At 52.3% G+C, this 17500-nt stretch overlaps 1 protein-coding gene across 1 annotated transcript in view; it reads right to left on the bottom strand.

Annotated features, from left to right (window-relative positions):
• Positions 1-17500, bottom strand: part of LOC135565093 (protein unc-13 homolog B-like) — a 97122-nt gene that overhangs the window by 72243 nt on the left and 7379 nt on the right. The window contains exons 3-9 of the mRNA XM_065011124.1: positions 17426-17475; positions 17158-17233; positions 12070-12138; positions 7162-7381; positions 6350-6577; positions 3940-4081; positions 3487-3656 (exon numbers count right to left, since the gene is read on the bottom strand). Coding sequence (XP_064867196.1) covers positions 3487-3656; positions 3940-4081; positions 6350-6577; positions 7162-7381; positions 12070-12138; positions 17158-17233; positions 17426-17475 — 955 coding nt within the window. The remainder of the gene's footprint in view (positions 1-3486; positions 3657-3939; positions 4082-6349; positions 6578-7161; positions 7382-12069; positions 12139-17157; positions 17234-17425; positions 17476-17500) is intronic.

The following is a 17500-nucleotide window of genomic DNA, read 5'->3' as shown; positions in this document are numbered from 1 at the left end:
AGGCAGGCAGGCAGGCAGGCAGGCAGCAGGCAGGCAGGCAGGCAGGCAGGCAGGCAGGCAGGCAGGCAGGCAGACAGCAGGCAGGCAGGCAGGCAGCAGCAGGCAGGCAGGCAGGCAGGCAGGCAGGCAGGCAGGCAGGCAGGCAGGCAGGCAGGCAGGCAGGACAGGCAGGCAGGCAGGCAGGCAGGCAGGCAGGCAGGCAGGCAGGCAGGCAGGCAGCAGGCAGGCAGGCAGCAGGCAGCAGACAGGCAGAGCAGGCAGATAGGCAGGCAGGCAGGCAGGCATTTTAGGCAGGCAGGCAGGCATTCCAGGCAGGCAGGCAGGCATTTAGGCATGCAGGCAGGCAGGCATTTAGGCATCAGGCAGGCAGGCAGGCAGGCAGGCAGGCAGGCAGGCAGGCATTTAGGCAGCAGGCAGGCAGGCAGGCATGCAGGCAGGCAGGCAGGCAGGCAGGCAGGCAGGCAGGCAGGCAGGCAGGCATCAGGCAGGCAGGCAGGCAGGCACGAGGCAGCAGGCAGGCAGGTTAGGCATGCAGGCAGGCAGGCAGGCAGGCAGGCAGGCAAGGCAGGCAGGCAGGCGGTGCATATTTGGGTAGGCAGGGGTACTTCAGGCAGGCAGGCAGGCAGGCATGCAGGCATGCAGGCAGGCAGGCAGGCAGGCAGACAGGCATGCAGGCAGGCAGGCAGAGTGGTAGCAGGCAGGCAGACAGGCAGGCAGGCAGGCAGGCAGGCAGGCAGGCAGGCAGGCAGGCAGGCAGGCAGGCAGGCAGTGCAGGCAGGCAGGCAGGCAGGCAGGCAGGCAGGCAGGCAGGCAGGCAGGCAGGCAGGCAGGCAGGCAGGCAGGCAGGCAGGCAGGCAGGCAGGCAGGCAGGCAGGCAGGCAGGCAGGCAGGGCAGGCAGGCAGGCAGGCAGGCAGGCTGGCAGGCAGGCAGGCAGGCAGGCAGGCAGGCAGGCAGGCAGGCAGGCAGGCAGGCAGGCAGGCAGGCAGGCAGGCAGGCAGGCAGGTGAGGCAGGCAGGCAGGCAGGCACTCCAGGGGCAGGCAGGCAGGCAGGCAGGCAGGTAGGCATGCAGGCAGGCAGGCAGGCACTGGCAGGCATGCAGGCAGGCAGGCAGGTTTAGGCAGGCAGGTAGGTAGGTATTTAGGTATGCAGGTAGGCAGGTATTTATGTGGGTGGCAGGCAGGCAGGCAGGCAGGCAGGGGCATGCAGGCAGGCAGGTGGGCAGGCAGGACAGGCATGCAGGTGGGTGCAGGCAGATACAGGCAGGCAGGCAGACAGACAGACAGGCATGCAGGCAGGCAGGCAGCATGCAGGCAGGCAGGCAGGCAGCAGGCAGGCAGGCAGGCAGGCAGGTTGCAGGCAGGCAGGCAGGCAGGCAGGCAGGCAGGCAGGCAGGCAGGCAGGCAGGCAGGCAGGCAGACAGGCAGGCAGACAGGCAGGCAGGCAGGCAGATTTAGGCAGGCAGGCAGATCAGCAGGCAGGCAGACAGGCAGCAGGCAGGCAGGCAGGCAGGCAGGCAGGCAGAGGCATTTAGGCACTGGTGCAGGCAGGCAGGCAGGCAGGCAGACAGGCAGGCAGGCAGGCAGGCAGGCAGGCAGGCAGGCAGGCAGGCAGGCAGGCAGGCAGGCAGGCAGGCAGGCAGGCAGGCAGGCAGGCAGGCAGGCAGGCAGGCAGGCAGGCAGGCAGGCAGGCAGGCAGGCAGGGGGGCAGGCAGGCAGGCAGGCAGGTGGGCAGGCAGGCAGGCAGGCAGGCAGGCAGGCAGGCAGGCAGGCAGGCAGGCAGGCAGGCAGGCAGGCAGGTAGGTAGGCAGGCAGGCAGGCAGGCAGGCAGCAGGCATGCAGGCAGGCAGGCAGGCAGGCAGGCAGGCAGGTGCAGGCAGGCAAGCAGGCAGGCAGGCAGGCAGGCAGGGTAGGCATGCAGGCAGGCAGGCACTTCAGGCAGGCAGGCAGGCAGGCAGGCAGGCAGGCAGGCAGGCAGGCAGGCAGGCAGCAGGCAGGCAGGCAGGCAGGCAGGCAGGCAGGCAGGCAGGCAGGCAGGCAGGCAGGCAGGCAGGCAGGCAGGCAGGCAGGCAGGGGCAGGCAGGCAGGCAGGCAGCAGGCAGGCAGGCAGGCAGGCAGGCAGGCAGGCAGGCAGGCAGGCAGGCAGGCAGGCAGGCAGGCAGGCAGGCAGGCAGGCAGGCAGGCAGGCAGGCAGGCAGGCAGTGCAGGCAGGCAGGCAGTGGGCAGGCAGGCAGGCAGGCAGGCAGGCAGGCACAGGCAGGCAGGCAGGCAGGCAGGCAGGCAGGGCAGGCAGGTAGATAGGCAGGCAGGATTTAGGCAGGCAGGCAGGCAGGCAGGCAGGCAGGCAGGCAGGCATGCAGGTAGGCAGGCATTTAGGCAGGCAGGCAGACAGGCATGCAGGCAGGCAGGCATTTAGGCAGGCAGGCAGGCAGGCAGGCAGGCAGGCAGGCAGGCAGGGCAGGCAGGCAGGGGACAGGCAGGCAGGCAGGCAGGCAGGGCAGGCAGGCAGGCAGGCAGGCAGGCAGGCAGGCAGGCAGGCAGGCAGGCAGGCAGGCAGGCAGGCAGGCAGGCAGGCAGGCAGGCAGGCAGGCAGGCAGGCAGGCAGGCAGGCAGGCAGGCAGGCAGGCAGGCAGGCAGGCAGGCAGGGCAGGCAGGCAGGCAGGCAGGCAGGCAGGCAGGCAGGCAGGCAGGCAGGCAGGCAGGCAGGCAGGCAGGCAGGCAGGCAGGCAGGCAGGCAGGCAGGCAGGCAGGCAGGCAGGCAGATAGCAGGCAGGCAGCAGGCAGGCAGGCAGGCAGATAGGCATGCAGGCAGGCAGGCAGGCAGGCAGGCAGGCAGGCAGGCAGGCAGGCAGGCAGGGCAGGCAGGCAGGCAGCAGGCAGGCAGGCAGGCAGGCAGGCAGGCAGGCAGGCAGGCAGGCAGGCAGGCAGGCAGGCAGGCAGGCAGGCAGGCAGGCAGGCAGGCAGGCAGGCAGACAGGCAGGCAGGCAGATCAGCAGACAGGCAGGCAGGCAGGCAGGCAGGCAGGCAGGCAGGCAGGCAGGCAGGCAGGCAGGCAGGCAGGGCAGGCAGGCAGGCAGGCAGGCAGGCAGGCAGGCAGGCAGGCAGGCAGGCAGGCAGGCAGGCAGGCAGGCAGATAGATGATAGATAGATAGATAGATAGATAGATAGATAGATAGATAGATAGATAGATAGATAGATAGATAGATAGATAGATAGATAGATAGATAGATAGGCAGGCAGGCAGGCAGGCAGGCAGGCAGGCAGGCAGGCAGGCAGGCAGGCAGGCAGGCAGGCAGGCAGGCAGGCAGGCAGGCAGGCAGGCAGGGCAGGCAGGTAGATGATAGATAGATAGATAGATAGATAGATAGATAGATAGATAGATAGATAGATAGATAGATAGATAGATAGATAGATAGATAGATAGATAGATAGATAGATAGTTACGTAGGTAGGTAGGTAGATCGGTAGGCCTGTATGTGACTCCGTACCCAGGTTGTACCAGACGTCCATCTCTCCGCTGAGTGTTCTGACCTCGATGATGCTCTGACCCAGGAAGTCATCAGACTCTCTCTTGAGACGCTGTTTCACCCTGGACTTGATGTCATCATCCTCGTCCCAAACACGCAGCTTGATACGGTCCGACGTGTTGTGGCACTCACTGGGGAGGAGGGGTTCATACGGTGATGTCATTATTCAGTCTTTATACATTTATACATCGATATTTATGACTCAACATTTAACAAACAAAAAAAGCTGAAAAGGAGAAAGGGAGGAGGGAGGAAGAGGAGGAGGAGGAGGATTGTGGGAGATGTAGGCACAAAGGGTGAAGTCAAAGGATGGAGAAGGGAAGGGTTGAAGACGAAGAGAGGAAGAGGATTAGGAAGAAGGAGAGGGCGAGAAGAGAGGGTAAAGAAGAGGAGGAGAAGAAGGAAAAGTCTTACAAGTTGAACGTCTCCTCCCAGACAGGGTTGAGGTTTCCGTAGATGGTCTTGGTTCTCTTCTTAGTCTTCCCCACCTGAATGGTCACGTAGGGGTCACTGGAGCCAGTCCTGTCTTTAGCCTGGAGACCCTGAGCACTGACAACTAACACACACACACACACACACACACACACACACACACACACACACACGTTATTAGTCACACACACTTACTTTGACCAAGTCTGTCTGTCTGTCTGTCTGTCTGTCTGTCTGTCTGTCTGTCTGTCTGTCTGTCTGTCTGTCTGTCTGTCTGTCTGTCTGTCTGTCTGTCTGTCTGTCTGTCTGTCTGTCTGTCTGTCTGTCACCAAGCAGTGGCAGGCTGTTTCACCTCGGTAACTTCCCTGCAACTAAACATAACCATCTAGTACATTAGGCCAGATGTGTATCAGACAGCTGGTTGTTACTGTGGCTGTCTGACCAATTGTTGGATTTATTATGGATAAATGAATAAACAATATCCCCATTTTAAATAGAATTGTGTCTAGATAAACTTATACTCTGTATGTTTAATAGACAGTATGAGTTCATAAGAAGAAATTGTGTGACAGGAGAAAGGAGTAATAAAACCATTCCAACTGGGCAGGAACAAATGGGTTGTGGACTGTGTAAACACATAAGGTGGTTAGCCTATGGTTGACCCAACCTGAAACTTAGCTCTGGGGTTTTTAGATTAGGCAGTGAGTGCATTCCTAGGGTTTCTGTTAATTCAATCTGTCAGTTCAGTGGTGATCGATAATGTTGAGGGGTCAAAAGTTATCTGGGAGTGTGTTAGTAAGATAGAATGAACTCTTCACCTTACTTTGTCCTGTCGAGAGGGGGGCGGGGGTTTGTTAAAGACAGTGAAATGACGTCATGATCTGTATTTAAACTGATGCATGTGTTCGAGTGGGAGCGCGCTCCGAGAATAAATTCTAATACCTATTATTTAAAGACTGTTTATGCAAACAAGAAATCTTACAGATTCTCATAAAATAGATGAAGGGCTTTCAATTGATGAAAGCACATTGGCATAATTAAATGATACTAACACCAATCCAGGCACTACAGCGGGGAGAACGTGTTAAAATCACAGAGTCATTTTGGAACATGGTTAAAAAGTGCTGTGTAATAATAGTGTCATAACTATTCAAATATCTATTCAAAGACTTCTCCTCACCTTCTGGCAAAGGTACACAGGTACTATAGTGTCTTGTCAACTTCAACAGCGTGAATAAAACGAGATACACTCACACCCAGCAGGATATTTATGTGGTGGGGTGCTGTGGGGCGGTATGGTGGGGTACTGTTGTGGCGGTGTTGTGGGGTAATGTGGAGATGGTGTGGTGGGGTAATGTTGTGGAGGTGTTGTGGGGTAATGTGGAGATGGTGTGGTGGGGTACTGTTGTGGCGGTGTAGGGTAATGTGGGGATGGTGTGGTGGGGTAATGTTGTGGAGGTGTTGTGGGGTAATGTTGGAGAGGTGTGGTGGGGTAATGTGGGTAATGTGGTGGGGTAATGTTGTGGAGGTGTGGTGGGGTACTGTTGTGGAGGTGTGGTGGGGTAATGTGGAGGGGGTAATGTTGTGGAGGTGGTGGGGTAATGTTGTGGAGGTGTGGTGGGGTAATGTGGAGATGGTGTGGTGGGGTACTGTTGTGGAGGTGTGGTGGGGTAATGTTGTGGAGGTGTGGTGGGGTAATGTGGGGTAATGTGGTGGGGTAATGTTGTGGAGGTGTGGTGGGGTACTGTTGTGGGGGTGTGGTGGGGTAATGTTGGGGATGGTGTGGTGGGGTAATGTTGTGGAGGTGTGGTGGGGTAATGTGGGGATGGTGTGGTGGGGTAATGTTGTGGTGTGGTGGGGTAATGTGGGGATGGTGTGGTGGGGTACTGTTGTGGAGGTGTGGTGGGGTAATGTTGTGGAGGTGTTGTGGGGTGGGGTAATGTTGTGGAGGTGTTGTGGGGTAATGTTGTGGAGGTGTGGTGGGGTGTGGAGGTGTGGGGGATGGGGTGGTGGGGTAATGTTGGGGAGGTGTTGTGGGGTAATGTTGTGGAGGTGTTGTGGGGTAATGTTGTGGAGGTGTTTTGGGGTAATGTTGTGGAGGTGTTGTGGGGTAATGTTGTGGAGGTGTTTTGGGGTACTGTTGTGGCGGTGTTGTGGGGTAATGTTGTGGTGGTGTGGTGGGGTAATGTGGGGTAATGTTGGGCGGTGTGGTGGGGTAATGTGGGGTAATGTGGTGGGGTAATGTGGGTTGTTGTGGGGTACTGTTGGGGAGGTGTGGTGGGGTAATGTGGGGCTGGTGCGGTGGGGTAATGTGGGGATGTTGTGGTGCAGTGCGGTGGGATGTGTGGGGTGTGGTGCAGTGCGGTACTTTGTGGTGAGGTACAGTACGTACCGGTGATGGTGATCTTGGCAGACCACTTGGAGGTTCCGTCTAACACGTTCTGTTTTATAGTCTTCATCTGCTGCGCATGGAGCAGCTTAGTGACGGCGAACACAGCCCTGATCTCCTCAAAGATCTCCGGCTTGTTCCTCTCCCTGATCTTCATCCTGTCCTTCATGGCTGTGATGATGTGCTGGGTCCGGTCCTCTGCTCCTGTCTTAGAGCTCTTCTCAGCCGCCCCTGGATAAAGGGAAGGTGTGATGGGAGGAGATGGGGAGGAGAGAGGGACAGAGAGGGGGAGGAGAGGGGGACGAGAGGGGGACGAGAGAAGGGATTAGAGAGGGACGGAGAGGGGGAGGAGAGGAGGAGGAGAGGGGGAGGAGAGAAGGGAGGAGAGGGGGAGGAGAGAAGGGAGGAGAGGGGGACGAGAGAAGGGATTAGAGAGGGACGGAGAGGGGGAGGAGAGGGGGACGAGAGAAGGGATTAGAGAGGGACGGAGGGGGGAGGAGAGGAGGAGGAGAGGGGGAGGAGAGAAGGGAGGAGAGGGGGAGGAGAGAAGGGAGGAGAGAGGGAGGAGAGGGGGAGGAGAGAAGGGAGTAGAGAGGGACGGAGAGGGGGAAGAGAGAAGAGGAGAGGAGAGGGGGAGGTGAGAAGGGAGGAGAGAGGGACGGAGAGGGGGGAGGAGAGGAGAGGGAGAGGAGAGAAGGGAGGAGAGAGGGAGGAGAGTTACAGAAAAATTGAACAGCCTCAGCTTTTCATCCCCAACCTCCCCCTCATCTTCCCCTCTACCCTTCCTTCTCCCCTCCTATTCCTCCTCTACTCACTCTGCAGACAGTCAGCGTTGAGCAGCTCCTGGCACTTCTCGTGAACTTTGACCCCACACTCAGCACACCTCATGCCCTGGCGGGCGATCCCCCACAGCAGCCCCTCACACTCATAGCAGTAGGTGGGTGTGGAGGCAGTCCACACCTGGAAGGCATGGGGCGTGGTGCAGGAGATGGGGTAGATCAGAGCCTGCAGGGTTTTCTTATAAACGTGGCTCTTCTGTAGGAGTGTAAGGGGGGAGACATACAGAGAAAGACAGAAAAATAGATAGGAAGGAGAGAGAGAGAGAGAGAGATAGAGAGAGAGAGAAAGAGAGGTAGAGAGAGAGATAGAGAGGTAGGGAGCAAGAAAGAGAGAGAGACACACAAAAAGAGAAAATGAGAAAGTGAGAATTGTGTTTAGTCAGGTGCAGTAGGTGTCAGGGATGGTGGGTGGTGCAGAGCAGAGCAGAGTCGAGGTGCACACAGAACCGTAGGCTGAGGTATGAACACACACCAGGGAACTCAACCGTCTATTGTTTGTTTGGTTGGGACTGGAATGTTACAAAATATATGAGTCACTGTAAACCATCAAGAGAAGCAAGGTTAGGAGAGGAACTTATTCACAGAATGTGACAGGGATTGGTTTCATTTTTATTTTACTAGGCAAGTCAGTTAATAAGAACAAATTGTTATTTACAATGATGGCCTACCCCGGCCAAGCCCGGACGACGCTGGCCCAATTGTGAGCCGCCCATGGGACTCCCAATCACGGCCAGATGTGATACAGCCTGGATTCAAACCAGGGACTGCAGTTTTGCCTGTTGCACTGAAATGCAGTGCTTTAGAACGCTGTGCCACTCGGGAGCCATGCACCACTTGAACCAGGGATAGAGTTTAGGAGAGGAACTTATTCTCAGAATGTGACAGGGATAGAGGTTAGGAGAGGCACTTATTCTCAGAATGTGACAGGGATAGAGGTTAGGAGAGTAACTTATTCACAGAATGTGACAGGGATAGAGGTTAGGAGAGTAACTTATGTGACAGGGATAGAGGTTAGGAGGAACTTATTCTCAGAATGTGACAGGGATAGAGGTTAGGAGAGTAACTTATTCACAGAATGTGACAGGGATAGAGGTTAGGAGAGGAACTTATTCTCAGAATGTGACAGGGATAGAGTAACTTATTCTCAGAATGTGACAGGGATAGAGGAACTTATTCTCAGAATGTGACAGGGATAGAGGTTAGGAGAGGCACTTATTCTCAGAATGTGACAGGGATAGAGGTTAGAGAGGAACTTATTCTAGGAGAGACACTTATTCTCAGAATGTGACAGGGATAGAGGTTAGGAGAGTAACTTATTCACAGAATGTGACAGGGATAGAGGTTAGGAGAGTAACTTATGTGACAGGGATAGAGGTTAGGAGAGTAACTTATTCTCAGAATGTGACAGGGATAGAGGTTAGGAGAGTAACTTATTCTCAGAATGTGACAGGGATAGAGGTTAGGAGAGTAACTTATTCTCAGAATGTGACAGGGATAGAGGTTAGAGGAAAACTTATTCACAGAATGTGACAGGGATAGAGAACTTATTCACAGTAACTTATTCTCAGAATGTGACAGGGATAGAGGTTAGAGAGTAACTTATTCACAGAATGTGACAGGGATAGAGGTTAGGAGAGGTTCAGAATGTGACAGGGATAGAGTTAACTTATTCTCAGAATGTAACTTATTCTCAGAATGTGACAGGGATAGAGTTTAGGAGAGTAACTTATTCTCAGAATGTGACAGGGATAGAGCGGCCTTTCAGGTTATGTCGACATAGGACTCGTTTCACTGTGAATATAGATACTTTTGTACCTGTTTCCTCCAGCTACTTCACAAGGTCCTTTGCTGTTGTTCTGGGATTGATTTGCACTTTTCACACCAAAGTATTTTCATCTCTAGGAGACAGAACACGTCTCCTTCCTGAGGGGTATGACGGCTGCGTGGTCTCATGGTGTTTATACTTGCGTACTATTGTTTGTACAGATGAATGTGATAACTTCTGGCGTTTGGAAATTGCTCCCAAGGATGAACCAGACTTGTGGGGGTCTACAATTATTTTCTGAGGTCTTGGCTGATTTCTTTTGATTTTCCCATGATGTCAAGCAAAGAGGCGCTGAGTTTGAAGGTAGGCCTTGAAATACATCCACAGGTACACCACTCAAATGATGTCAATTATCAGAAGCTTCTAAAGCCATGACATCATTTTCTGGAATTTTCCAAGCTGTTTAAAGGCAGTCAACTTAGTGTATGTAAACTTCTGATCCACTGGAATTGTGATACAGTGAAGTATAAGTGAAATAATTTGTCTGTAAACAATTGTTAGAAAAAAATACTTGTTTCATGTACAAAACAGATGTCCTAACCGACTTGCCAAAACTATAGTTTGTTAACAAGAAATTTGTGGAGTGGTTAAAAAATTAGTTTTAATGACTCCAACCTAAGTGTATGTAAACTTCTGACTTCAACTGTATCACCGAATTGGTGAGGGCACTAGAACAGTCTGCAGCACCCGGCCTCACCCTACTAGAAGTCAAATGTCTATTATTTGCTGATGATCTGGTGCTTCTGTCACCAACCAAGGAGGAGCTACAGCAGCACCTAGATCTTCTGCACAGATACTGTCAGACCTGGGCCCTGACAGACCTGGGCCCTGACAGACCTGGGCCCTGACAGACCTGGGCCCTGTCAGACCTGGGCCCTGACAGACCTGGGCCCTGACAGACCTGGGCCCTGACAGACCTGGGCCCTGACAGACCTGGGCCCTGACAGACCTGGGCCCTGACAGACCTGGGCCCTGACAGTAAAATCTCAGTAAAACAAAAATAATGATGCTCCAAAAAAAGGTTCAGTCACCAGGACCACAAATACAAATTCCATCTAGACACCGTTGCCCTAGAGCACACAGAAAACTATACATACCTCTGCCTAAACATCAGCGCCACTGTTAACTTCCACAAAGCTGTGAACGAGCTGAGAGACAAAGGCCTTCTATGCCATTGAAAGGAACATAAAATTCAGCATACCAATTAGGAGCTGGCTAAAAATACTTGAATTGGTTATTGCCATATATTGTTGGGAGGTCTGGGGTCTGCTCACCAAAACAAGAATTAATTCAATTGGATAAACACTAAATTGAGACTCTGTATACAGAATTCTGCAAAAACATCCTCTGTGTACAACGTAAAACACCAAATAATGCATGCAGAGCAGAATTAGGCCGATACCCACTAATTATCAAAATCCAATAAAGAGCCATTAAATTCTACGTCCACCTAAAAGGAAGCGATTCCCAAACCTTCCATAACAAAGCCATCACCTACAGAGAGATGAACCTGGAGAAGAGTCTCCTAAGCAAGCTGGTCCTGGGGCTCTGTTCACAAACACAAACACCCCCCCCCCCCACAGAGCCCCAGGACAGCAGCACAATTAGACCCAACCAAATCATGAGAAAACAAAAAGACAATTACTTGACACATTGGAAAGAATTAACAAAAAAATAGAGCAAACTAGAATGCTATTTGGGCCTAAACAGAGAGTACACAGTGGCAGAAAAACGTACCAAACAGACCCCACAGAGCCCTAGGACAGCAGCACAATAAGACCCAACCAAATCATAAGAAACCCCCCAAAATGATTACTGACCCAAACTTAAGGCAAGCTTTGACTATGTACATACTCAGTGAGCATAGCCTTGCTATTGACAAAGGCTGCTGTAGAGAGAACTGACTCTCAAGAGAAGACAGGCTATGTGCTCACTGCCCACAAAATGAGGTGGAAACTGAGCTGCACTTCCTAACCTCCTGCCCAATGTATGACCATATTAGAGACACATATTTCCCTCAGATTACACAGACCCACAAAGAATTCGAAAAACAAACCCAATTTTGATAAACTCCCATATCTACTGGGTGAAATACCACAGTGTGCCATCAGAGCAGCAAGATTTGTGACCTGTTGCCACAAGAAAAGGGCAACCAGTGAAGAACAAACACCATTGTAAATACAACACATATTTATGTTTATTTATTTTCCCTTTTGTACTTTAACTATTTGCACATCGTTACAACACTGTATATAGACGTAATATGACATTTGAAATGTCTTTATTCATTTTTCGAATTTCTGTGAGTGTAATATTTACTGTTTGTTCACTTTTATTAATTATCTACTTCACTTGCTTTGGCAATGTTAACATATGTTTCCCATGCCAATAAAGCCATTAAATTGACATGTGAATTGAATAGAGAGAGAGAGAGAGAGAGAGAGAGAGAGAGAGAGAGAGAGAGAGAGAGGAAGAGAGAGAGAGAGAGAGAGAGAGAGAGAGAGAGAGAGGGAGAGACAGACAGAGAGAAGGCGGGAGAGAGGAGGTGGGAGAGGGAGAGAGGGGGAAAGGAGAGAGAGAGAGAGAGAGAGAGAGAGAGAGAGAGACAGACAGACAGACAGAGAGAAGGCGGGAGAGAGGAGGTGGGAGAGGGAGAGAGGGGGGAAAGGGAAGGGAGAGGAGAGAGAGAGAGAGAGAGAGAGAGAGAGAGAGAGAGAGAGACAGACAGACAGAGAGAAGGCGGGAGAGAGGAGGTGGGAGAGGGAGAGAGGGGGGAAAGGAGAGAGAGAGAGAGAGAGAGAGAGAGAGAGAGAGAGAGAGAGAGAGAGAGACAGAGAGAAGGCGGGAGAGAGGAGGTGGGAGAGAGAGAGTGAGAGGGACGGAGATTGGAGACAGGATACAGGATAGGGAGAGGGAGAGAACTGTACCAGGGAGAGCCACACTATGCTATTTATAAACTCACACCTCACACAAGAGGACCAAAGAAGGGTCAGGTAGAATAGATTGCCAAGAGTGGTGTGTGTAAGTGTGTGTGTGTGTGTGTGTGTGTGTCCTCTCACCAGCTCATGGTCCTTGATGGATGTATTTGTAGCCACAGAGAGCCCTGCCTTCCTGGCCTGCAACAGGGACTGAGATAGAGGGAATGAAAATGAAAGAGTTTTATTATGTACAAATACAATAACTGGGACTTAGTTCAACACTCAAATACATCACATTTTAATATTTTAGATACACTTTTGAATAGGAAGTCACATATTCATGGGGGAAGGTATGTGACGTTATCTACACACCTTCACATGTGAAAACAGATCGAGGGGGGGGGGTTCTTCTGCAAATGTGTAAACAGGGGATATGGTTTCTTAGCATTCAATTAATCAATCAAATACTTTTATAAAGCCCTTCTTACATCAGCAGCCTGCTGTCCAGAAACCCAGCCTGCTGTACAGAAACCCAGCCTGCTGTACAGAAACCCAGCCTGCTGTACAGAAACCCAGCCTGCTGTACAGAAACCCAGCCTGCTGTCCAAACCCAGCCTGCGGAAACCCAGCCTGCTGTACAGAAACCCAGCCTGCTGTCCAGAAACCCAGCCTGCTGTACAGAAACCCAGCCTGCTGTACACAGAAACCCAGCCTGCTGTGCAGAAACAGAAACCCAGCCTGCTACAGAAACCCAGCCTACAGAAACCCAGCCTCCTGTACAGAAACCCAGCCTCCTGTACAGAAACCCAGCCTCCTGTACAGAAACCCAGCCTGCTGTACAGAAACCAGGCCTGCTGTGCAGAAAGCCTCCCCAGCCTCCTGTACAGAAACCCAGCCTGCTGTACAGAAACCCAGCCTGCTGTACAGAAACCCAGCCTCCTGTCCAGAAACCCAGCCTCCTGTACAGAAACCCAGCCTGCTGTACAGAAACCCAGCCTGCTGTACAGAAACCCAGCCTGCTGTACAGAAACCCAGCCTCCTGTCCAGAAACCCAGCCTCCTGTACAGAAACCCAGCCTGCTGTACAGAAACCCAGCCTGCTGTACAGAAACCCAGCCTGCTGTACAGAAACCCAGCCTCCTGTACAGAAACCCAGCCTGCTGTACAGAAACCCAGCCTCCTGTCCAGAAACCCAGCCTCCTGTACAGAAACCCAGCCTCCTGTACAGAAACCCAGCCTCCTGTACAGAAACCCAGCCTCCTGTACAGAAACCCAGCCTGCTGTACAGAAACCCAGCCTGCTGTACAGAAACCCAGCCTGCTGTACAGAAACCCAGCCTCCTGTACAGAAACCCAGCCTGCTGTACAGAAACCCAGCCTGCTGTACAGAAACCCAGCCTACAGAGCCCAGCCTGTCCAGAAACCCAGCCTCCTGTACAGAAACCCAGCCTCCTGTCCAGAAACCCAGCCTCCTGTACAGAAACCCAGCCTCCTGTCCAGAAACCCAGCCTCCTGTACAGAAACCCAGCCTCCTGTGACACAGAAACCCAGCCTCCTGTACAGAAACCCAGCCTGCTGTACAGAAACCCAGCCTGCTGTACAGAAACCCAGCCTCCTGTACAGAAACCCAGCCTCCTGTACAGAAACCCAGCCTCCTGTACAGAAACCCAGCCTGCTGTACAGAAACCCAGCCTGCTGTACAGAAACCCAGCCTGCTGTACAGAAACCCAGCCTCCTGTACAGAAACCCAGCCTCCTGTACAGAAACCCAGCCTGCTGTACAGAAACCCAGCCTGCTGTACAGAAACCCAGCCTTCTGTACAGAAACCCAGCCTGCTGTACAGAAACCCAGCCTGCTGTACAGAAACCCAGCCTCCTGTACAGAAACCCAGCCTGCTGTACAGAAACCCAGCCTCCTGTACAGAACCCAGCCCCAGAAACCCTGCTGTACAGAAACCCAGCCTCCTGTACAGAAACCCAGCCTCCTGTACAGAGCCTCCTGTACAGAAATCCAGCCTGCTGTACAGAAACCCAGCCTCCTGTACAGAAACCCAGCCTGCTGTACAGAAACCCAGCCTGCTGTACAGAAACCCAGCCTCCTGTACAGAAACCCAGCCTCCTGTACAGAAATCCAGCCTCCAGCCTCCTACAGAAACCCAGCCTCCTGTACAGAAACCCAGCCTCCTGTAAACCCAGCCAGACCCAGCCTCCTGTACAGAAACCCAGCCTCCTGTACAGAAACCCAGCCTCCTGTACAGAACCCAGCCTCCTGTACAGAAACCCAGCCTGCTGTACAGAAACCCAGCCTCCTGTACAGAAACCCAGCCTCCTGTACAGAAACCCAGCCTGCCCTGTACAGAAACCCAGCCTCCTGTCCAGAAACCCAGACTCCTGTACAGAAACCCAGCCTCCTGTACAGAAACCCAGCCTCCTGTACAGAAACCCAGCCTCCTGTACAGAAACCCAGCCTCCTGTACAGAAACCCAGCCCCTGTACAGAAACCCAGCCTCCTGTACAGAAACCCAGCCCCTGTACAGAAACCCAGCCTGCTGTACAGAAACCCAGCCTCCTGTACAGAAACCCAGCCTGCTGTACAGAAACCCAGCCTGCTGTACAGAAACCCAGCCTCCTGTACAGAAACAGAAACCCAGCCTGCAGCCTGCTGTACAGAAACCCAGCCTACAGAAACCCAGCCTACAGAAACCCAGCCTCCTGTACAGAAACCCAGACAGAAACCCAGCCTCCTGTACAGAAACCCAGCCTCCCAGAAACCCAGCCTCCTGTACAGAAACCCAGCCTCCTGTACAGAAACCCAGCCAGAAACCCAGCCTGCTGTACAGAAACCCAGCCTCCTGTACAGAAACCCAGCCTCCTGTACAGAAACCCAGCCTCCTGTACAGAAACCCAGCCTGCTGTACAGAAACCCAGCCTCCTGTACAGAAACCCACAGAAACCCAGCCTGCTGTACAGAAACCCAGCCTGCTGTACAGAAACCCAGCCTCCTGTACAGAAACCCAGCCTCCTGTACAGAAACCCAGCCTGCTGTACAGAAACCCAGCCTCCTGTACAGAAACCCAGCCTCCTGTACAGAAACCCAGCCTGCTGTACAGAAACCCAGCCTCCTGTACAGAAACCCAGCCTCCTGTACAGAAACCCAGCCTGCTGTACAGAAACCCAGCCTCCTGTACAGAAACCCAGCCTGCTGTACAGAAACCCAGAAGCCTGGGTACCAGTCCGTTTGAGTGACACGGAGTGGAATGTTAGCTTTAACAGGTTCTGGATTTCAGGCTGAAAGGTTTCTATGGATCAGTTTTGTAATGTGAGTCAGACTGTGTGGTTGTCAGAAGACAGATCGTTATCATGTTAGCGGTTCTTAGCTCTTAGAGATGCTCTGATGTGTCCCTGTGTGTCTGGTCTCCCTCTCTTCCTCCACAGTGGACTGTGTGGTAACCGCATAAACACTCTAAGAGCCTCTCTCTCTCAATTCAATTCAATTCAAGGGCTTTATTGGCATGGGAAACATGTGTTAACATTGCCTAAGCAAGTGAGGTAGATAATATATAAAGTGAATATATAAAGTGAAATAAACAATAAAAATTAACAGTAAACATTACTCTCTCTCTCTGCTCTGCCCTCCCTCTCTGCCCTCTCTCTCTCTCTCCTCCTCTCTCTCTCTCTCTCTCTCTCTCTCCCTCTCTCTCTCCCTCTCTCTCTCTCTGCTCTCTCCTCTCTCTGCCCTGTCTGTCTGTCTGTCTGTCTGTCTCTCTCTGTCTGTCTGTCTGTCTGTCTCTCTCTGTCTCTCTGTCTGTCTGTCTGTCTGTCTGTCTGTCTGTCTGTCTGTCTGTCTGTCTGTCTGTCTGTCTGTCTGTCTGTCTGTCTGTCTGTCTGTCTGTCTGTCTGTCTGTCTGTCTGTCTGTCTGTCTGTCTGGCTCCATGCTAAATGGCTAGAATGCTCTGAGGAGAAAAACAGGAGACAAACTAAGAGCCCACTCTGCCATCGTAATCACGGTCCGTATGAGGTGTGTTAAACGTACGACAGCTTGTGTGTGTGGGAGAAGTGTTGGACGGGAATAATAATAAATATACTAAGTGTATTTTGTTAACGTGAAGTAAGGCGCCAGACTCGTTTCATAACGTAACAGCAGATTGTTTGTTTTTTGCTGTTAACAAAGAGAAGAGCAGATGGTCACTTGACTTTGTGGAGTACCAGAACACGTTGACTAAAGCTCAGGTCTACTTTCTCTCGCTACGGTTTGACTGTTGAGCTCAGAGTGTTGTTGACTTGTTGTTGTCAATGTGTGCGGCCGTGAGCATTGTGCAGTCGTGACACCCAGCTTGTGTTTCCAAAACAGAGAGGATCTGCCTGTCTTTGTCTCCTTCTGTATGTGTATCGTAGACTAAATGATGTTGTTTATTGTGTGTACATAATATGTGTGTGTGTGTGTGTGTGTGTGTGTGTGTGTGTGTGTGTGTGTGTGTGTGTGTGTGTGTGTGTGTGTGTGTGTGTGTGTGTGTGTGTGTGTGTGTGTGTGTGTGTGTGTGTGTGTGTGTGTGTGTGTGTGTGTGTCCATAGCATCTACTCCTCCATGCTATCATACAGTATTATACTGGTATTTAGACATTCATGTCACTGGGATTGGAAGGACAAATGGCCAAAACCTGGAGGAGAAAACTCACTGACTCTTACCATTGTCTGAGGGAAGAGAGAGACAGGGCAGGCAGAGAGAGAGAGAGAGAGAGGGCAGGCAGAGAGAGAGAGAGAGACAGGGCAGGCAGAGAGAGAGAGAGAGACAGGGCAGGCAGAGAGAGAGAGAGAGAGAGACAGAGCAGGCAGAGAGAGAGAGAGAGACAGGGCAGGCAGAGGGAGAGAGAGAGAGACAGGGCAGGCAGAGGGAGAGAGAGAGAGACAGGGCAGGCAGAGAGAGACAGAGAGACAGGGCAGGCAGAGGGAGAGAAAGTCTTTATTATTTTGTAATATATTACTTTACCTTAATAGATGTCTTATTTATGTATTAATTTACTTCCACAGATGTTATTCTAGGTTTGTCTGATGTTATTCTAGGTTTGTCTGATGTTATTCTAGGTTTGTCTGATGTTATTCTAGGTTTGTCTGATGTTATTCTAGGTTCGTCTGATGTTTTCTAGGTTTGTCTGAGGTACTGTAAATTCAGGGGTGAAAGGTCAAAATGACAATAGGTAAGAGGGCAGGGTTGAGGGGTCAAAAGAACTCACCAGCTCGCTGACCAGGGGGATAGGCTGTTTTTTGCGGAGGTCAGGCATACTGTCGATCCCAAAGGGCGTGGCACCACTAAACACACACAGTTATAAACAACAAAATAAAAACACAGGATCAAATATATTAGAGGTTATAATTACAGGAGTATGTTCAGACACACACACACAGACACACACACAGACACAGACACACACACACACACACACACACACACACACACACACACACACACACACACACACACACAGAGGCAGTGTCACTGACGCAGGCTTGGCCCACGGGTGCTTGCTAGGCTCTCCATCTCTGTCTCGGCCCTGTAATAGAGGTCAAAGGTCAGAT

The sequence above is a fragment of the Oncorhynchus nerka genome, linkage group LG27 (assembly GCF_034236695.1).
Source record: "Oncorhynchus nerka isolate Pitt River linkage group LG27, Oner_Uvic_2.0, whole genome shotgun sequence".
Lineage (NCBI taxonomy): Eukaryota > Metazoa > Chordata > Actinopteri > Salmoniformes > Salmonidae > Oncorhynchus > Oncorhynchus nerka.
Note: the sequence above shows the minus strand (reverse complement) of the source record. Positions and strands in the feature narration are given on the sequence as shown.